The sequence below is a fragment of the Artemia sp. Qi Xiang Cuo genome, chromosome 15 (assembly GCF_049724085.1).
Source record: "Artemia sp. Qi Xiang Cuo chromosome 15, ASM4972408v1, whole genome shotgun sequence".
NCBI lineage: Eukaryota > Metazoa > Arthropoda > Branchiopoda > Anostraca > Artemiidae > Artemia > Artemia sp. Qi Xiang Cuo.
Genome location: NC_142808.1, coordinates 26,243,618 through 26,264,895, shown reverse-complemented (window position 1 = coordinate 26,264,895; position 21,278 = coordinate 26,243,618). Strand labels below are relative to the sequence as shown.

The 21,278-nt window shown below is 38.5% G+C and overlaps 2 protein-coding genes across 2 annotated transcripts in view; one reads left to right on the top strand and one right to left on the bottom strand.

Annotated features, from left to right (window-relative positions):
* Positions 1 to 8,883: 8,883 nt before the first annotated feature.
* On the bottom strand, positions 8,884 to 9,375 carry LOC148943495 (uncharacterized). The gene has a single exon (XM_089101149.1). The coding sequence runs from the start codon at positions 9,373 to 9,375 to the stop codon at positions 8,884 to 8,886; it is 492 nt and encodes a 163-aa protein (XP_088957275.1).
* A 6,164-nt stretch (positions 9,376 to 15,539) lies between these two features.
* The window catches only part of DCP1 (decapping mRNA 1), a 41,690-nt gene continuing 35,951 nt past the window's right edge, over positions 15,540 to 21,278 (top strand). Inside the window, exon 1 of the mRNA XM_089100870.1 lies at positions 15,540 to 15,787. Coding sequence (XP_088956996.1) covers positions 15,602 to 15,787 — 186 coding nt within the window. The 5' untranslated portion in view covers positions 15,540 to 15,601. The remainder of the gene's footprint in view (positions 15,788 to 21,278) is intronic.

Below are 21,278 nucleotides of genomic sequence, written 5' to 3'. Positions count from 1 at the left end.
AAACACATTCAATCAAAATTGCAAGACAGCCATTTTGTAACCAATAGTCCAAAGGGCATATAACAATGTCTTCAATAATCAAATATAAGGAATATTTAGGCAGACATTGAATGAATTTAAAGTAACAATGGGCATGTTGACTTTCAAAAAGGTGACAAAGCATTATCTCAAGAACAACTTATATTATTAAGTTAGGCCTTATAAGTAAGTTGTGGGGGATTTTGAACTAGCCTGAAGGCACTATGTGTATACTTTTAATACTATCATTACAGTTACTGTAGCTAATAATGCTAAGAGTACTAAGGTGAAACTTCTAGGAAGCATTTAGGGGGAGTTCCAATTAAATGAAAAAACTGTATGCATGCAGGTTTTCAAAAGGACATATAAGCAATATGATAGGCAGCACCACTCTATAATAGCTAGACAATTAGACATATCATTGAAACATTTAAAGGATCTAATTCAAAACAAAATGAAAAGTTCTAGTGTCCTTTTTAAGAGTAAAAAGAGATTGGAGGACATTCAGCCCATCTCTCGAGGCAATTCATTTTCTAAACACATCCAGTCGAATTTTTGAGACAACCATTTTGTTCATCATACTAGAATGGTCCAATAACTATGTCTTTAGCAACTATGTGTATGTCTTATTGGGCATGCCAACCCCCATCCCCAATTATGCAATTGGCCCGTTATGCTATAAAACTAAATCAAAGGACATTGAGTTTACAGTTGCCAATAAGACACTCCATCAATATATTGAGAACAACTGGGGGTATTAAGTTGCAGCTTTTGGGGCTACTGCTATTACTACATCCCTTACAACTTAAATAAATAAATAGAGTGTAAGTGTATTGAGGTTGTCAAAGAGCATAGATAGAATCTTTCAGGAATGATATTAAGTTTTATTTTTCAGGTCAACTTGAGAAGGTATAAAATTAAATAAAAAAAACTATCTGTGTCAGGATTAAAAAAAATTGAAAAAGTTTCTCCCAAGATACAAATAGCAAGCCCAACTATGGATTCTTATAGAAAAAAAAAACAAAAGATATAAAAGTTTTTTTTTCATTAAAAAAAACTATGTCAATAAAAAACAAACAGAAATTAATTTTAAAAAACTTTTGCCATAAAACAAGTTTTTAAAATAAAATTAAAGAGCTCTTTTAAGCCAAAAATGGGTAAAAATAAAATCAAGTAATCTTCCAAGTGTAAAACTACCACAAATCACTATCAGTACATGAATGAAACTCAAGTCATACAGAAATTAGAATAAATAGCCAATTCAAAATCAAAATGAGCACAAATTTACACTAGTAGGTCTGATAACAACTATTAGTAGGTCCATGCCTTCTGAAGACAAGAATATAATTTGTGCTTTAGTGAAAACAAAATATGTTTTAAATATTTTCACTTTTTTTTACTTAAATAAATAAAAAAATTTAAGACTGTAAGGAATAAATATATTCTTTTATATAATTTTTTTTCAGTAAAGCCTGAATTATGTTCTGAGAAGTCAAGGGGGTTGTCAGCCCTACTACTGTTAATTTTTCTTGTTTTGAGTTTGACTTTGTTAATTATTCTAATTTCTGTTTGTTTTGAGTTTAATTTATTTACTGATAGTGATAAGTGGTAGTTTTACACTTGGAAGATTGTTTGACTTTATTTTTGCCCATTTTTGGCTGAATGGAACTCTTTACTTTTCTTTGAAAACCTTTTTTTGTGGAAGAAGTTTTTTAAATTAATAAAAATATACGGCAGTGTGATCCAGCCAGGGGGGGGTGGACCCCCTCCCCCCCCCCCCCCATCAATGGTACCCAGGCATGGCTGCGCCACATATTACATTTGGCCTAGTCTTGCCATGCATTAAGCTGTGTACCAACAGTTAGCCTAAAAGTGCAGGGTTCATGTACTTTAAGTGTGGGTTAGGGCCTGATTCCCTCTGGAAGGCGCCAGGTTTTTTTTGGGAGGGGGGCGAGGCTGTCCCCCTTCCCCCCCCCAATAATGGGGAGAAAAATCATTATATATCTAATGCCCCTTGACTATCCAGATATGAACCCCTCTTTCCCCCCCCCCCTCAAATAAAAACGCTGGAGAATTGCCCCTGGAAGTGGCCTTGTGGTAAAAATGAAGGTTTGACCAATATGCCTATGTAGACCTCAACATAAACAATTAAGGTATGAGATTAATCAGTCAAGGTCAAGCATTCATGCAGTTAACACCTCTTATTTTCTGAGAGGATTATCTGTTGAAAAAAACGGTTTTTGGTTATATTGACTGTCAGGCTGTGTGATTGAACTATTTGGAGTATTTTATTTGGATTGAATTATTTCATTTGGATAATTAGAAGGCGTTTATTGGAAAGTGGGGGGACTTAAAAAAGCCCCCTTTGCGGGTAAGTCTTTGTTTTGCGACTCTACATTGAGATTTGATTACACTTGGACCTATGATGGCTGAAAGTGAAAAAATTATTTTGAATCCATTACTGAATTGTGTTACAAAAGCACTTACAGATGGAACAAAATTGGAACGTATTGTAAAAGCGTGTGTTGCTTTCTATACACATGAAGATGTTATAAAGGCAAAGCAAATCCTTCATACTGAGTTGAATATTACGAGTTGTCTTGTGACCTATTCTAAAGATGAAGACAATATCATTGAAATGTGCAAACTTCTAGTAGCAGTTGCAAAAAATAATGTCAGCATGCCAAAATTTGACATTTTTAAAACCCTGCTTGGTTCTGGTCATCAGAGATGCAGTGAATGCAACAGTTAATGCCAAAGTAAATGAAGTCTCATGGAAGCTTGATAGTTTTTTAGCTACCCAGTCCGCTCCAGCCATCAGTATATTCACATGCAGTCATAATGCACCTGAAACGTCCAAGCCCAAAGATCCTTCCTGTTCTGTTGTCTTCAAAAATCCCCCCAAGGAACTCAATGGCCCATATGACTGGAAAGCTTTCATAGACAGTTTCTGTGAAAATCCAAATGGCATTAGCGAACTTCGCAAATCTGCAAACAAATGGAAGCTTGTGGTCAGGTTGAAAGCTGCAGCAGCGAAAATTGTTGAGAAAGCAAAATCTTCCAAGCCCAATCTCAAAATTGCTGTTTGAAAACCCCTGCACATAGCTGTGCTTTGAAATGTCCCAGAGGATATAAACTGTGAAGGACTAAAAAATCTAATCCCAAATAGTACAAAGACTGAACAATGCAGAAAATCCCATTCTTTAAAAGTGTATTTTGACACTATCAGTGAGCTCCAACAATTTCTGAGTGTTTTGGTGATTATCAGCTAAGAGCGTCAACCTGCTGATCCGTTTAAGTCTTGCCAAGACAATGCTATAACTGTCACAAAATCGGTCACCTCGCTTCCCAGTGTACGGCTGAACCTTTATGCTCTAGATGTGCCTCAAATGAACATCATTCTATGCAAGAGGAACCATGCAGACAGCTGACATTCTGCGTTGAAGGCAAAATCGGCAGTCACGTATGTTACAGTATAAAATGTCCCTCTAACAGTAATCCACAAAAGAAATGACATCTGAAGCTTCTGCAGTTAAATGTTTATTGTGGAACATTAATCGCTTGTTTGCGAATAAAAATCTGATCTTAGATGTTGTATTTGAGCAAAATGAAGTTGTCTGCTTACGAGAACATTTTGTAAAAAGCTGCAGTAAAAGTATTCTTAGTTTTAATAGTTCAGTATTGGTTTATTCAGTTTCAGTGAAGCAGCTAAGTGGAAACGGGCAACCCTCTGGTGGTATTGCCACTTCTCTTTGTTCAACTCTAAGATCTAGTCAATGATATTTTTCTAGCGATTCATGTTGAGGGCTGTGTTTTTATTAATGTATATTTGCCTACAAATTACCATGATGAGCGTTTGGAACCTGCTTTTACTTATTTTAGTGATAAACTCGGCCAGTGTATTAACTGTATTAGATCCTTAAGCCTTCAATGCATATTAGTTGGTGACTTCAATTGCAATTTGAATGAACTGCTCTTATCTAGGTCTTTATGTTCTATGTTGTTGCTTAGTATGTTTGGAGACCAGTTTGATCTCAAGTGCAAAGATTTAAATTTTACACACGTACACACCTCAATGTCTACATCAGATCTTAATCACGTCGTTGCGTCCGCAAATCTCAGGATTTCGCTTGTCAAGGTTGTGTTTGATTTTCAGCTATCTGATCTCTTACCAATACAGTTCTCAGCCGAGATTCTTCGCCACTGCTCAGATACACAAACGCAAACAACTTCGAAAACACCTCCTAGGTCTCGCCATGATTGGCGTAAAATTAACCCTGTTTTATTTCAAGAAGAAGCCGCCAGAGTCCTTAGTAAGATCCGTGTCCCTTTCCATCTTCTCTCTAGATTAACTGCTCTTTCAAAGGAGGAAACACAACTATCAGTCGATATTTTTTGCGCAGAAATTGGCCATGCCCTTTGCTGTGCTGAAAAAGATGCCGTCGTTTCTCCAAGTAGACCCCGTCATCCTACCCTTCCTGGCTGGTCTGAAAATCCAGATTTAGTTGATACCCATTCTAAGTCTAAATTTTGGCTTCAACTTTGGATTTCTTGTGGATGGCCCTATTTGGGGTAGTCAATTCAATCCGCCTGCTCACAAAAAGAAAGTTCGCAAAGGAGCTAAAAGCTCACAGAAAAAAGATGATTGGTATTGAATCTACAAGGGCCAAAATTAATCCTTCTCTCCTTTGGCGTTTTCTGTCCTCTAAAAGCGATGAGTCTTTGTCCGCATCTGCTATCCCTGATTTTGAATGGTACACATACTATGGGTCAGAATTTTTGCCTCAAAATTCTCAAAAACAAAAGATATGAAGCTGAGTTGGATGACTTCTTAAATAGTTGTCCTCAGGGTGATTATGTTGTAAAAGAGGGAGCTGTGTGCAAGGCCATCTCTCGCCTAAAACCTAAACAATCTTTCGGGATTGACGAGATTACCGCACTCCCTCTAAAAAGTGATTGGCCCGCTCTCATTAGTCACGTAACTCTCCTGATGCAGATTATCCTCATTCAGGGTATTGTCCCAACCACTTTCTCAATTGGAGATCTTACGCCAGTTCCTAAAAAAGGAAAAATTACTATGCAGTGCTCTTCTTTCCATCCAATCACAATTGCTACTTCTCTTTGCAAGTTATTTGAACTTTAATTCGTAGATGAGTTTGAGAAACTGTGTTGCAGTCCACCAAGACAATTCGGTTTCCAACGCGGTATTGGTTGTGCTGATGCGCTCCATGTCGTTGCATATGCACTCCTGGATGCACACAAATTAGGAGAAAGTCTAGCGATTGGTGGCTTAGACCTGCAGAGAGCGTTTGATTCATTGATTCATGCGCTTATGTTGCTAAAATCAGCTAAAAGAGGAGTGAACTCAAATATCATTCAGGCTTTCCGTGATCTTTACTCTCGCCTTCGTGTGCGACTCAAGCTCCCTCCCGATAAAGGCCTTCCGCCAGCTCCACAGTCAGCTTTGATACCAGACCGTAAAGGTGCCCGTCAGAGGGCAGTTTTATCCCCCAATTTCTTCAACAACTACATTATTGAGCCTCAAGACAGCTGTCCTTCATCATACATTCTCAGTTCCATTGACATCTCCCTAATATGTTATGCTGATGACACGCTGGATCTCAGCCGGACACTAGGTGATTGCTTAGTAAAACCAGTTGATAAAATAGTATATCTAGGGCTGCCAATAGGTACCTCATTACAGCATACCCGCTCCCTCCTGATCTCACATCTTGAATGGCGAATTTCCAGCTCCTATGCTTTGATCGTTAAATCCACTATGAGATTTAACCGTCCATAACTGGCTAGTATTTACAATGCTACCGCTCTGCCACATATATTATATGTGACCCCTTTCTGGAAATTATTGGCCAACCGTGAAAAGTCTCAAATCCGCTCTTTATTTTTCCGTTTTGCCAAGTACCAAATAAAATTGCCACCATGGACAAAAAATAGTTTTCTGATTTGGCGCTACAACCTAGCGGACCCAAATCTAGCTGTTGAGATACTTCTTAGCCGGCAAAAAACAAAACCAGCAATTCTAAAGCACGAGTGAGCAAGTTTGCTTGTTTAATTTTCCCTCGTGTTTCTTTTTTTTTTAGAAGTTGTTATCCTTGTTGCTATTGTCGAAGAAGTTGTTGTTTCTGTTGTAGTTTTTGAGTATGTTATCTTTCTGTTTCCTCTTTTTGTACTATTTTGTATACTATTTAAGAATTTGTTGCTTTTGTTATTATTTTTTAGTATGTTTTCTTTTTGTTTCCTCTTTTTGCATTATTGTATACTCTGTCATTGTACATTTATTGTATATGACGGGTTTTCAATATATTAATAGTATTATTATTATGAAAAGATAAGTGTATTATGGTCAAACAGTTCGTGGTAACAAACTGTAAGTAAGGAGCAACCCGGCTCAATGGTAACCGAAATTCTAGAAAACGGTATTTTGATACAAATAGATACACCAAAACAATCAGATTTTAATTCTGATTTCAAATATATAAGTTTCATCAAGTTTAGTTCTACCCATCAAAAGTTACGCGAGAAAATTTGGCTGATTTTTGAAAAAAGGGGGAAAGACCCCCCTAAAAGTTATAGAACCTTAATGAAAATCTCACCATCAGATTCAGCGTATCAGAGAACCCTACTGTAGAGGTTTCAAGCTCCTATCTTCAAAAATGTGGAATTTTGCATTTTTGCCAGAAGAAAGATCACGGGTGTCTGTTTATTTTTATTTTTTTTTCAGGGTTGATCGCATCGTCCCAGTGGTCCCAGAATATCGTGGGAAGGCTCATTGGAATGAAACCCAAAAGTTCTAGCGCCCTTATTAAATGACCAAAAAAAATGGAGGGAAACTAGGCCAACTTCCTCGCCCATTTTTTCCCAAAGTCACTTGATCAAAATTTTGAGATAGCCATTTTGTTCAGCATTGTCAAAATTATTATAATTATGTCTTTTAGGATGACTTAATCCCCCGAAGTTCCCGGAGGGAGGGCTGAAAGTTATGAACTTTACCCAATGTTAACATATAGTATTGGTTATTGGGAAGTATACAGACGTTTTCAGGGGAGATTTTTCCTGGTAGTGGGGGGGGGGGTGGGTGGGTCGGGGGTTACGTGGGAGGATCTGTCCATGAAGGAAGTTTTCATGGGGGAAGGGACATTGCTATGAAGGGGACGCTAGACTTCCTAGCATTATTTAAAAAAAGATCAGAAATTAAATATAAAAAAAACAAGTTTTTCAACTGCAACAGCAGCAACATCAAAACTTTAAACGAATAGAAAATATTACATATATGATTGGGTTCACCCCCTAGTCATTACCTCGCTCTTTAAGCCAAAGATTTTTTAGTTCTTTCATAAGAGCTATTTATTCTAATTAACGGCCTTTGTGATTAAGCGGTCGTTTTTTAAGAATTTGAACAAATTTCGAACTTTAGCTTAAAGAGCAAGGTATTAAATTTGGGGTGAGCCCTCTAATAAACGTTTTAAAAATATATGAATATATAAGGTTGTTATGTAAGTTAATTCGTAAGTTACGTATATTTATTACTAATAAAAACGTTGGTTATTAAATTAAACAAATTCTGAGAAAGCCATTCAACCAAATAAAAGTAAATTAATATGCAAATTTTGTTTTAATTATTCAAGTACGGTGAGCCAAGATCAAAACCTGCATTTTTTCAAAAACTTTCAAAAATTAAATAAAAAAAACAAGTTTTTTTTAACCGAAAGTAAGGAGCGACATTAAAACTTGAAACAAGCAGAAATTATTCCGTATATGAAAGAGGCTGTCCCCTCCTCAACGCCTCGCTCTTTACGCTTAAGTTTGACTTTCTCACAACTCTATTTTTTTTTTAAACAATGAAAAACTTTAGCGTAAAGAGCGAGGCGTTGAGGAGGGGACAGCCTCTTTCATATACGGAATACTTTCTGTTTGTTTTAAGTTTTAATGTCGGTCCTTACTTTCAGTTAAAAAAAACTTGTTTTTTTTTATTTAATTACTTACATGTTAAATAGGTTCCATTAGACAATTGGTATAATACTCAATGAATGCCAATGAATTACTCCTGTAAAAATACAATAATGAATGAACCCTTTGTTCTATTCATATTCTACTATATTTTTTTAACTTACATGATTAACTTACAGGATCCTCAGTGCCTTTGGGAAACATCTCTGTTATGGCGCTCTCTAGATGACTGTCAGTTGGCTTGTCAAGTCTTGTTTCTCTAATACTTGCTATTTGAAATTCTGCAATTTAAACAGTGGGTAAGGGTCTCCCCAGAATGTATGGCCAGCGGAGCCTCAGCCCAACATCAACTTCGGAGGAGTGTGCACAGATGGTAGTGTTAACAGTTTTAAGTCACTAAAGTCAGATGTTTAAGAGTCGTGTGCGTACATGTATTTTTTCCAAAATTGGTTGAGTCTATTTTTGAATTCGCTTAGGGTGTCTGCTTTCACAACACTTTCTGGGAGACTGTTCCAGTCGTCTACAACTCTTACACTCCTGAAATTGGCTCTTGATTTATTTAGGGCATGGGGCTTGAACACTTTTACCGAGTGACCTCGTGTTGTCTGGGTTTTTGGGAGTTGAAAGTAATTTTCGAAGCTGAGTTTTTCCAACTTGTTTTTCATTTTGTACATCTGGATTTGGTCTTCTTTTTCTTCTGTACTCGAGTGTTGGAAGTTTCAGTTTCTGTAACCTCTCTTCATAACTCATCTCTTTGAAGCCTAGAAGAATCTTGGTGGCTCGTCTTTCAACCTTTTCTATCTTAACTGAGTCTGTTTTATAGTGAGGCCCCCATATGACATTACCATACTCAATAGTAGGTCTTACTAACCGTTTGTATAGCTTTACAAAGGTCTGCTAGTCGAGATGCTGGAAGCTCTGCCTAATGAGAACAGTGAGTTGAAAGGCCTTCAAAGCTATTTTATTTTTGTGGTTATGAAACTTAAGCTGAGAGTCAATAATATTTTCGAGGTCTCTCTCTGATTCCACTGTCTCTAATGGTACCCTTGCACCTGTTCTACTTTTTATAGTTAACTGTGGGACTGTTTCTTTTCTCTTGCCAATCTGTATGACTTTTGTTTTGCTTGTGTTGAAGTTTAGCCCAAGGTTTTTCAGGTTTTCTGTCAGTTTGTTGACGTCTTCTTGAATGATGACTTCATCCATTTCTGATGCCATTTTTCTGTAGAGTGCAGTGTCATCTGCAAAAGTCTTGGTAGAGCTTGAAATACCACTGTTAATTTTGTTGATAAATAGTATGAACAGGAGGGGCCCAAGAACACTACCTTGAATGACTTCACTCGTCACTCTGGCTGGTTCAGAAAAGGTCTCACCAATCCTGGCTCTTTGCATTTTGTTTTTCCAGAAAGACTCAACCCAGTTTAGTAGTTGTCATTGGAAACCGAAATCCTGTAGTTGGTCGTCGAGATGTGGATGGGAGATGCTCTCAAATACTTTTTCAACATCAAAGAATACTACCAGGATACTATGGCCTTCTTCCAGAGCTTGAGTCCATTCATTCAGCGTGTCTAATAGTTGTGTGGTACAACTTTTGTTTGGAAGCAACCCCTACTGATCTGGGTTTATCAGTTTGTTCTCTAGTGACGTGAGACATACTGGTCTGTAATTTTCTGCATTTGCCCTTTCCCCTTTCTTATGGATGGGCACAACAATCGCTTCATGCCAGATTTATGGCAGCTCCCCTTCGTCTATAGATGTCTGGAAAATCTCCAGCAGTGGCTCAACAATGTACTCAGCACATTCCTTTACCCATACTGCCTCAATTCGATCTGGGCCTTTTGACTTGTCTGTCTGAAAATTTCTTAAGTTGGTTTATTACTTCCTCTTTTGTGAGTGTAATTTCAGTGGTTACTCTTTTCTTTGTGACATCTGGATCATCTTGTTTTGGTTTAAAAACTAAGCTGAAAAAGGAGTTGAGGGCATTTTCCTTTTCTGGAAGTGTTGTGGCCGTCGATCCTTCTCTGTTGACCAGGGTTAGTATTTGTCTCCTCGATATGAGTCTGGAGTTGATGTGTTTCCAGAACTTTTTAGGGGCTGTTTTTGCTTCACTTGCTATCTTATGCTCATGTTCTCTTTCAGCGTATCTTGTTGCATCGCGGAGTTTGTTTCTGGTTCTGTTGTACTGCATCTTAGCGCTTTGTGTGTCCAAGTTTAGAGATTCCAGTTTTCTGATTTTCTTAAATTTTCGACTCTTAATGTTCATCAGCCGCTTAAACTGAGGGTTAATATGTGGTAGTGTTAGCGGCTGACAACTTTTCTTTGTTTTGATTCAGCTTTTGGCACTACGAATCATGATGTCTCGAAATAGTTCAAACTTCTGGTCACAGGTCTTTCCCATATGCAAGAAAGTCCAATCCACTTGGCTAACTGATTCTTTGTTTCTTTGATTTGTTGAGCTTTCTGAATTCCTTTCTGTTGTGGTACTGTGGTTTTGTTTGATTCAGGTTCGGCTGGACAAGTAGAGTGATGTGGTTGCTTTTTTCTAGTAGTGGGAGTGAGCTTAGTTGATGTACTGTCTCAGGACTGCAGGTTAGCACTAAGTCCAGAGTGTTTTCCTTTGCGTTTTGACAGAATCTGGTTAGTCCGTTTACCAACTGAGTCAGACAATGGTCCTTGAGCATATTGACCAAGGGTGATCAAGTGTTTGGTTTTCATCCCATTTGATTTCTGGGAAATTGAAGTCACCTAGTATGTACATCGGGTGTTCCATGTCTTTGAGCTTAGTGAGAGCTGTGTTAAGAGGTGTAGGGATTCTGTTTTTTCTTCAACTGTTTGCGATGGTGACCTATAGAAACAACCAAAAACTACATTGGACACCTTTATGAAGAGTGTCTAGTCCAATCTTGGCGCTATCTGCTCCTGGAGAGATTTGCTGGTATTCACACCCAGTTTTGACATAGATGATGCACCCTCTGCCGCACTCCTGTAGGTTTGATGCTGCAACTTCATAGTAGGAGATCTGTATTTCTGAATCCTGGATAGCTATTTTTAGCTTTGGACAGACGTCGGTTATACAGATCACGTTTGGTTTCCCATCATGAACGAGGAGCTTCAGTTCACCTGTTTTTTTTAACAGTTGGTCAGCATTAGTATACAGGATACACAACTCCTTGAGCTTTTCGTCAGATTTCCAGATCTTCTTTCTGGGAAAGCTGTCACATTTCTTATTGGTCAGCACTTTGGTAGCAGGGTCTTTGGACCCTTTGTCATTGAAGATGTGGTCAGTTACAGCATGATAAGTCTTTTGTTTTTTGGTGGTTCTGCTGTTTTGAGAGTTTTAGGATTCCTTGTGTTTTCAGTTGGTGTCTGATTACTGTTCTCAGAGGTTCTTAGTCGTCGAGGTACGTCCTTTCGGAAGAAGATCTGAAGGGTTTGCCTATTCTTATATGGTTTTTGGACTATATCCATCTTCAGTTGTACTTTTGATTCAGGCAGTTGAATCAGTAAGGGTCGTCCTCTAGACCTAGCGTTTACTTCATATCTGCTCTTGTTATCGAGCCTTGTGACTTTTACAAAAGCAGGCAACGGTAATTCAAGCTCATTTTCTATTCTTTTCAAACCCTTAGAAAGCTCATACGTAATTTACTTCTCTGGCAAGTTTTTCACAATGATTTTTGTTTTCCGTCGCTCTGTTTTCTTTAGGCAAAAGGCCTTTTCTTTCACAATTTTTCTCACTTCGTCTGTGCTGACAACTGGCTGTGAGTAATTTTGTTGGATGTTTTCAAGCTTTGAATTGAGGTCTAAGAGGGAAAAATTAGGGAAAATGTTAACAAAGGTAAATTCTGTTATAGTTTCATTGGAAGGAAGCAGTTCTGAGTTTGATAAGAAGATGCTTATCAAATTTCTAAATGGAATGCTAGTTTGTTTTTGCTAGCTTTCATGGTTTTGTATCAAATTTCAGCTTGATTTCTAATGTAATTTTTACTTTTGGTTTCCACTTGGTTTTTCTCCAGAAATGTGTTGAATGTTTTGGCAACATTGCCTATCTCATTGCATATCTCCATTCCCAAAGAACAATAATGTCCTCATTGTATTAAAAGAATGCTATCTTCAGTTGCATCTAGCTTCCTCATAGTCATCAAGCATCCCCAATATGGAAGTTGTCTATGATTTATGTGTTGACTTTACTCTCCACTGATCCATCACTTGACAGAATGGAGCCAGGGTATGTTAAGTCCTGCATGCCTGCTGCATGGTTTTGGTTTGCTTCAAATGCAGGAGGGGCTCATTCAGATAATTGTGGATCAATAAACATGATTTTCGTTTTGCTCTAGCTAATGTTGAGCCCAATTCTGGTATGTTCTTTTTTCATGACTTTCAGTGCTGAACCAAGTTCTTTGAGGGCGTTTGTTGTGATTGCCAAGTCATTGATGTTGCTCAAATTGTCTGTCACCAAATTTTAGTCTGGTAATTGTCCTCATAATAACATAGTCAATAATGCAATTAAATAGCTTGGGAGCACATCCCTGCTGAACTCCTGTTCAAATGCTGAATGGCTGGCTGCATTTCCTGTTGACTTGGACACAGCTTGACATTTCTTTGTACTGTCCCTGAAAGAGAGAGTAATACTTCTGGTTGTTCTGAGTATGAGCCACAGCAACTTCTTATCTACAGAGTCAAAAGTAGCTTTGAAATTGATGAAACCTATGTATGCCTTAGGTCTTAATTCTCATGTGTTTTCTATCACTTGGTGCAGAATAAACATCCATTCACTTGTGGAGCAGCCAGGCATGAATCCTGCTTGTTCACTTCTTCAGTTTCTTCAAAGTATACAGGAGAACTTGTTGAGAAAAGTCATTGCAAACAGCTTGAAAGGTAAGGATATCAACATTATGCCTCTATGGTTAGAGCATTGGCCCCTGGATCCTTCTGTTTCCATAATGGCATAGTTATTCCAGCCCACCATACCTTTGGAATGATCTCTGTGTGCCATTTATTCTGAATAGTGTTTGGAGCCACAGCTGCAAGGCAGGACCCCTATACTTCAGGAGTTTGGCAGCTATTCCACAGCAACTGGGGTGCAGTTATTTTTCAGTCTCTTCATGAATTTATTTATTTTTTCAAGGGAAAAAGACTCTTCACCATAGCTGCCAAGTAGAATCATAGGTGCAAGCAATGTACCTCTTATCAGATCTGAGTCAGGAGATGGGACAGCAAAAGGAGGGTGGAGAAGTGATCTTTCTACCTCTCAAGCTGGGCTGTTTTATCTGGTAAGGGAGACCCATTGGGAGTAACTCTGGGGCCAACTGAGGTGTGTTTCTTGGAAGTAACTTCACAGAGGTAACTTCAGCTTGCATTATACTGACATATTACCACTGAGGCGAGCTTGATGGCGTTGTTCTGTGGCTCTCAGGGTGTGTATGACAGCCATTGGGCTTTGTGTGCCTGTCTTCAATCAACAGAGGACTTGGCTGCTTTCAAGACATTGTACTTTGAACTTTTTCCATGCTTCCTCAGAATCAGCAATGGACTTCTGGCATTCAAATTTATTTGTGATTTTCATAGCATACGTACTTTTCCCTGATACTATGATCTTGCAAGTTCTGGAGATTGAAGCAGGCAACTGTAGCTCCTGACTCACATTAATGGGATGCATTAATGGGATGTAACCACAAGTCTGGGGTCAGTATGGCCTAGTTTGGCTCCTCTATACCTTTGGCATCTGGTGATAGAGGATCTCCATCTCTGACTTACAATGATATGGTTTATTGTTTTCCTGGCCTTTTGATTGTTGCTGGAGCAAGAATGTTTGTGTTTCCTCTTTCCTTGGAAGAATGTGTTAGTGATAGTGAGGTTATTTACTGTACAGAGCCGCAGGAGGCAGGTTCTGTTTTCCTTGACAGTGTCTGGAGTTGTTCCTCCAGCCATGCCATACACCAGCTGGATCTGAGACAGTGATGTTCAAGTTGCTCAGAAGTGTGAGGATGTCATGTGATGGTATCCTTGGCAATAATGCTGACAGCTGAGAGTAAAACTTGTCTTTCATAGATTCATTTGTATCATAAGTCAGGGCATAAGATAGCTTCTAGCTGCAATTTAAGGTAATTATACTCCAATTTTCATGCTTGTGTTGAAGTCATGCTGCCATTATCCTGTCTGAGATTTTCTGGAATATAAGACACTTCTTTGTATCTGCAGTCATGACAAGCCGGCTATTGAAATATGATTACTCTACAACTCCCGAGTAAGCAGAACTTTTGCTCCAGGGAAGCTTACTACTACTACTACTACTAACAACTCACTGCAGCACCAAGCCGCCTGAGGCCAACACAGCTACGCACGTTCCTCCTCCGCCCCAATCTATTCAAAGCCTCTCTTTTTACACCCGCCCACGAAGTTCCCATTTACTTTAAATCTTTCTTTATGACGTCCTCCCACCCCAGACGGGGACGACCTGCTTTCTGTTTAGCCCTAGATGGTTGGCCGAAAAGAACAACCTTTGGCAATCTTGTCATCCTTCATCCGCGCAACGTGCCCTAACCACCTCAACCTTTCTTTCATTATAGCCCTAGAGAGCGGTATTGGACCACATTTTTCGTATAGCCTATTGTTTGAAATACGGTCAGTCAGCCGGGTACCCAGAACAATCCTTAAGCAATTTCTCTGGAAAACATCTAGCAAATCTTCATCCGCTTTTCGGAGCGTCCATGCTTCAGAGCCATATTTGACCAGTGTCATCACTGTAGCTTCTAATATTCTAATCTTGGTTTGCAGACTTATCTTCCTATTCTTCCAGACTTTTTTTAACTGTGAAGAATCAGATTGAGCCTTGGCTATTTTACATTTTAAACCTTCCTTATTCCCGTTGTCTCTGCTAATGATGCTACCAATGCAAATTACGCCGTCAACATAATCAATCTTTTCATTACATGATATCAACCTTTCATCTTAACTTATTCCTAGCCTTAGTAACTTAGTCTTCCTAACATTAATTTTCAAACCAATTCTAGCACCCTGAACTCGCAAAACCTCTAAAACTTAGCAGGGAAGTTTAGCATCAAGACATTCCATTTGGCAATTCTAAACCCACCTTGGTCAGAACTTGGTCCATGGACAGAGCATCCTGAGGCAGTGTCTGATCTTTTCATGGCAGTAATTTTCAGAGGAAGGGTTGCTGGCCCTACAAATCCTAGGTCTGTAGATTTGTGGTCCACTAGGGTCAACTCAAACCACCCTCATAGGATTGAGGTAGCCCTTAGCCGTATGCTTAGTTTGGATTGGTCAATTCCTAACCAGCAGGACATGGAGGCGTGACTTGAGCGACCAATGCAATGCCCAAGTGAGAGAATTATGGACAAACATAGAGAGCTTTCCAGTAACACAATAATGAAATCCAAATCTTAAAAACACCAGCGATAGTTCCTTTTAATGCTCATATTGAAAAAGAAAATGTATGTAAAGTTAGTATGTCAACATAGGGAAAGTTTGAACTTATCTATTAAAGATCTATAAGATTGAATGTCCTTTGAAAACATTAATGTTGATTTAAATTTTGCCAGGTTGACAGATATTGGCAGCTTTTACAGTCTTAATACAGTAAATCATTATATTTACCAGAATGTCCTCCATAAGAGCAACAAGAATTGATGTACAGCAAAATCTTTCCAGTACTTTTGGTGATGATCCTGTTGTAGAGAATATCAATCTAGGGGCAATCAAACTACAAGATCCCTATGCTAAAGACATTGTTGCCACAGCCACAATGGTTGCTGTGTATAAGTTTGATGTGTCGTCAAATAATTGGGTAAGTTTTTTAGTTGATAAATCACATTCCATAATAATTGATAAAACAAGAACAGCCTTTTCTAAAAAAAATTAAAGAGGAAGTTTGTCAAGGTTATTTTACTAGCATTAACTTAGTAAAGGGCGATGTGTCTCCCTTGTATTATTTTTTTTTTATTTCAATTCATACTGAAGTTGTGGTTGTAGAAACTTGGGATTGGGCTCATTTGATTGAAAACCGAAATTTCTAGTGCTTCTAAGGGCTGAAAGTGACTATAGGGAACTAATCCCTTTCTCTGCCTTTTTTTTACCTCATATGCCTATGTAACCTCACATAACATGAGATCAAAATATGCAGATAGTAATTTTTCTCAGTATGATCGAAATGCGTAATAAATTGGCATTCAGAGATGGCATGACCATGCAGCCCCAGGGGCAAGGGTTCTAAATTATGCAAATTTACTGCTGCTCTCAGGTAGTTTTTATAAGAAAAGGGTGGGAATGTTCGAGGGCCAAGGGACTTCAAACACAGAAGAAAAAAATTTTGGTCTGCCCAAAAAAAGGGGCCTAAAAAGGACCAAAAAACTTTTCTGTTCAGTTAGAACATTACATCTATAAGCTTTAAGGCCCAGGAAACGATTGAGAGCTCGTCTCTGAGGTCTCAATGCATAAGAAACGATTGGAAAAATTATTTTTGTTAACCCAACTGTGGGGCTCAAGAAGGGCAAAGAAAGCTTGTTTTTTTTCTGAACAGCTTAAAACTTTCACCCGTAAGTTCCTGGGCCAATGGGAACCCAGTGGATGAAAAAATCTAATTGTTCAAAATATAAAAAAACCTAATTATTGAACATAAATTTTGCGTGTAAACTATGTAAGCTAGAATGGCATGATGCACCGAATGCAAAATATGCAAGATTTGCATGCAAATTATCCTCAGGTGTTTTGTATGAGATAGCAGACATGTTTTCACATAATTTTTAAATCCTTACAAGTAGGGAAGAAGTGAAGGTGTGATTTTGAATTTGCACTCTACTGAAAAAATATAAATGTTTTTACTATAACTTTAATAAATCAAATAATATTTACATTTTGATTACTAAATTTCAGTATATGTATATTTAACTGACAATGCACATTCATTTGTATTTCTGCAATAAAGTGCAAATATTGTTCTGGCCTTGGGAAGGCATAGGTGTGTTGCGCCCGATTTATGTTAATTTCTGCTCGTTTTCAATTTGACTCGGTTATTTATTGTAATTTCTGTTCGTTTTGGGTTTCATTTATTTATCGATGCTGATTTGTTGTAGTTTCACGCTTGGTAGATTATTTGATTTTATTTTTGCTCATTTATTGTTAAATGAAGTTCTTTACTTTTCGTTGAAAAACTTATTTTGCGGAAGAAGTTTTTATAATTAATTTCTGTTCGTTTTATTTTGACATAGTCTTTTCACGAGAAAATAAAATAATACTTCAAATCATTTCGTTTTTTAAAGACTTTATGGTTTGGTTAGCTATTTGTGCGCTACGGCGGAGATTTCATTAAATTTTAACAACATACACCCTTTTAAAAATCTGGACACAAATAGTACTGTTTAATTTCCAATCAAATGAGCCCTTTTGAAGTTTCTACAACAAAAATTTCGGTAAAAATTTTATATGCCCCCAGGGCATAACTTACTACCCTTGCCCTGAGTGCTGGGGAGGAGGGTTCATTCTCAAAGACCTAATTTCCAGAACTTTTTACTACTTTGAACAAAATGGCTATCTGAAAATTTTGAGTGGATGTGTTTGGAGGAGCGGTGGGCGTGAGAGGGGGGTTAGTTACCCTCCAATCACTTTCGACTATTAAAAAGGGCACTAACCCTCTCAATTTCGAATTGAATGACTTTTCGAACTTACAGCCTTACAGCCTCAATTTCGAAATCAATTTCGAACTTACAGCCTTTGCCCTTGGGGCTCTGGGGGGTTTGTCATCCTTAAATACATAATTTCCAGAGCTTTCAAACTGCGTTGAACAAAATGGCTATCTCTAAACTTTGATTGAATGTTTTTGGGGAAATGGTGGGCGTTAGAAGGGGGGTTAGTTACTCTCCACTCACTTTCGACTATTCAAAAGGGCAATTTCAATTTCCAATCAAATGAGCCCTTTTTGAAATTTCTGTAACAATCTTCTATATAAACTTTATATGCCCCCAGGGCATAACTTACAACCCTTGCACTGATGGCCGTGAGGGGGATGTCATTCTCAAAGGCCAAATTTCAAGACTTATAGACTACGACGAACAAAATGTCTGTTTCAAAATTTAGATTGGATGTGTTTGAAGAAATGGTGTGCGTGAGAGGGGCGTTAGTTGCTCTCCAATCACTTTCAACTATTAAAAAATGTACTAGCCCTTTCAATTTCTAATTGAATGGGCCCTTTTGAAGTTTCTACACTTTCAATAAGAACCTTATATGCCCCCAGGACATGACTTACAACCCTTGCCCTGAGGGGGGGTTACAACCCTTGCCCAGTGGGGGGGTTGTCGTCCTTAAAGACTTTATTTCCAAAACTTTCAACTACGTTGAATAAAATGGCTATCTAAAATATTTATTGGATGTGTTTGGAGAAAAGATGGGCATGAGAGGGGGGTTAGCTTCCCTGAAATGCCTTTTGAGTATTAAAAAAGGCACTAGCCCTTTAAATTTAAAGTAAGAAGGGTCCTTCTTCTAGTTTCTACGATAAAGATTTGAATAAAAACCGCATTTGATCGCAGGGCATAACTTATAACCCTTGCCTTGAAGACTGTAGGGGGAGTGTCCTGCTCAAAGTTATAATTTCCTGAACTTTGAACTGCGTGGAACAAAATGCTATCTCAAAATCTTTATTGGATATGTTTGGGAAAATGGTGGGCGTAGAAGGGGTGTTAGTTGCTTTCCAATCGCTTTCGACTATTAGAACGGGCACTAGCCATTTCAATTTCCAATTGAATGAGCCCTTTTTGAAGTTTCTATGCCAACGCGTTATATAAAAACCTTATATGCCCCCTGGGAATAATTTACAACCCTTGCCCTGAGGGCTGTGGGGGGGGGGGGGGGGTTGCCATCCTCAAAGACTAATTTCCAGAACGTAAAACTACATTGACTAAAATTTCTATCTCAAAGTTTTGATTAGATGTGTTTGGGGAAAAGGTGGGCGTGAGAGGCGGGTTAGTTGCCCTCTAATCACTTTTGACTATTAAAAAGGGCACTAGCCCTTTGAATTTCCATTCGAATGAGCCTTTTCTGAAGTTACTACGACAACGCCTTCTCTAGAAAACCGTATATGCCCCCAGGGCATAACTTACAACCCATGCCCTAAGGGCTGTAGGGGACTGTCCTCCAAAACATAATTTATATCTGGAAATCAACTACGCTGAACAAAATGGTTATCTCAAAGTTTTGATTGGATGTGTTTCGGGAAATAGTGGTTGTGGAAGGGCTGTTAGTCGCCATCCAATCACTTTCGACTATTAAAAAGGGCACAAGCCACTCCAATTTCCAATTGAATGAGCGCTTTTCGAATTTTCTACGAAAACTTCTTCAATACGAAGTGCCCTGCTTTAAAGGTTAAAATTAATAAATAATGCATTGTGCCAACATCATTCTTATATGCCCCCAGGGCATAACTTAAAACCCTTGCCCTGAGGGGTGTCGGGGAGTGTCCTCTTCTTTACTTAGTCCCCGTTTCTTGTCTCGTTCTCGATTGTCCCCGTTCTTTACACAGGCAGAGCGATTGCGCTTCCTATGATTTATACAACAATTTTCTATATAAACCTTGTATGCCCCCAGGGCATAACTTACAACCCTTGCACTGAGGGCTCTGAGGGCGTTGTCATCCTAAAAGACCTAATTTCCAGAACGTTCATCTACATTGAACAAAATGGATATCTCAAAATTTTGATTGGATGTGTTTTGGAAAATGGTGGGCGTGAGAGTCGCTATCCAATCACTTTCAATTATTAAAAAAGGCACTAGCACTTTCAATTTCCATTGGCTCATTGAATGAGCCCTTTTGAAGTTTCTACGACAACGCTTTCAATAAAAAACTTTACATGCCCCCAGGGCATAACTTACAACCCTTGCACTGAGGGCTTTAAGGGGGTTATCATCCTAAAAGACATAATTTCCAGAACTTTCAACTACGTTGAACAAAATGGATATCTCAAAATTTATATTGGATGTGATATGAAAATGGTGGGCGTGAGAGGGGCGTTAGTTGCTATCCAATCACTTTCAACTATTAAAAAAGGCACTAGCCCTTTTAATTTTCAATTGAATGAGCCCTTTTGAAGTTTCTACGACAACGCTTTCAATAAAAGCTTTATATGCCCCCAGGGCATAACATAACACCCTTGCCCTGAGGGCTGTGGGGGTAGGGGTGGTCATCCTTAAAGAGCTAATTTCCAATAGTTTCAATTACGTTGAATAAAATGGCTATCTAAAAATTTTGATTGGATGTGTTTGGGGAAAAGGTGGGCGTGAGAGGGGGGTTTGTTGCCCTCAAATCACTTTCGACTATTAAAAGGGTGCTAGCTCTTCGAATTTCAAATTGAATGAGCCCTTTTTTTAAATTTCTGCGACAAAGATTTCAATAAAAACCTTATATGCCCCCAGGGCATAACTTATAATCCTTGCCCTGAGGTTTGTGGGGAAGTGTCCTCCTCAAAAATATATTTTCTGTCTAGAAATCAACTACGATGAACAAAATGACCACCACAAAGTTTTTAATGAATATATTTGGGGGAATGATGGGCATGGGGGGGGGGGCTAATTTCCCTCCAATCACTTTCGACTATTAAAAAGGGCACTAGTCCTTTGAACTTCCAATCGAATGTTGTTTTTTTTAAGTTTCTTCTACAATGCCTTCTTTAAAAACCTTATATGCCCCCAGGGCATAACTTAAAAGCCTTGCCTTGAGGGCTGTGGGGGAGTTTCTTCCTCAAAAACATATTTTCTGTCTGGAACTCAACTACGTTAAACAAAATGGCTATCTCAAAGTTTTGATTGGATGTGTTTGGGAAAATGGTGGGCGTGAGAGGGGCGTTAGTTGCTATCCAATCACTTTCAACTATTAAAAAAGGCACTAGCCCTTTTAATTTCCAATTGAATGAGCCCTTTTGAAGTTTTTACGACAACGCTTTCAATAAGAACTTTATATGCCCCCAGGGCATAACTTACAACCCTTTTTTTACTAGCATTATATCTTCGTTCAGGATGCGATACTTGAGGCAGGCTTTATTGAGGCAGCCCTTTTTTTAAATTTCTGCGACAAAGATTTCAATAAAAACCTTATATGCCCCCAGGGCATAACTTATAATCCTTGCCCTGAGGTTTGTGGGGAAGTGTCCTCCTCAAAAATATATTTTCTATCTGGAAATCAACTACGCTTAACAAAATGGCTATCTCAAAATTTTTATTGGAAATGTTTGGGGGAATGATTGGCGTGGGGGGGGGGGGGGGCTAGTTGCCCTCCAATCACTTTCGACTATTAA

Excerpts from the sequence above, each read along its gene's own strand:
- LOC148943495 (XM_089101149.1), bottom strand. The coding sequence starts at position 9,375 with ATGCAAAGAGCCAGGATTGGTGAGACCTTTTCTGAACCAGCCAGAGTG.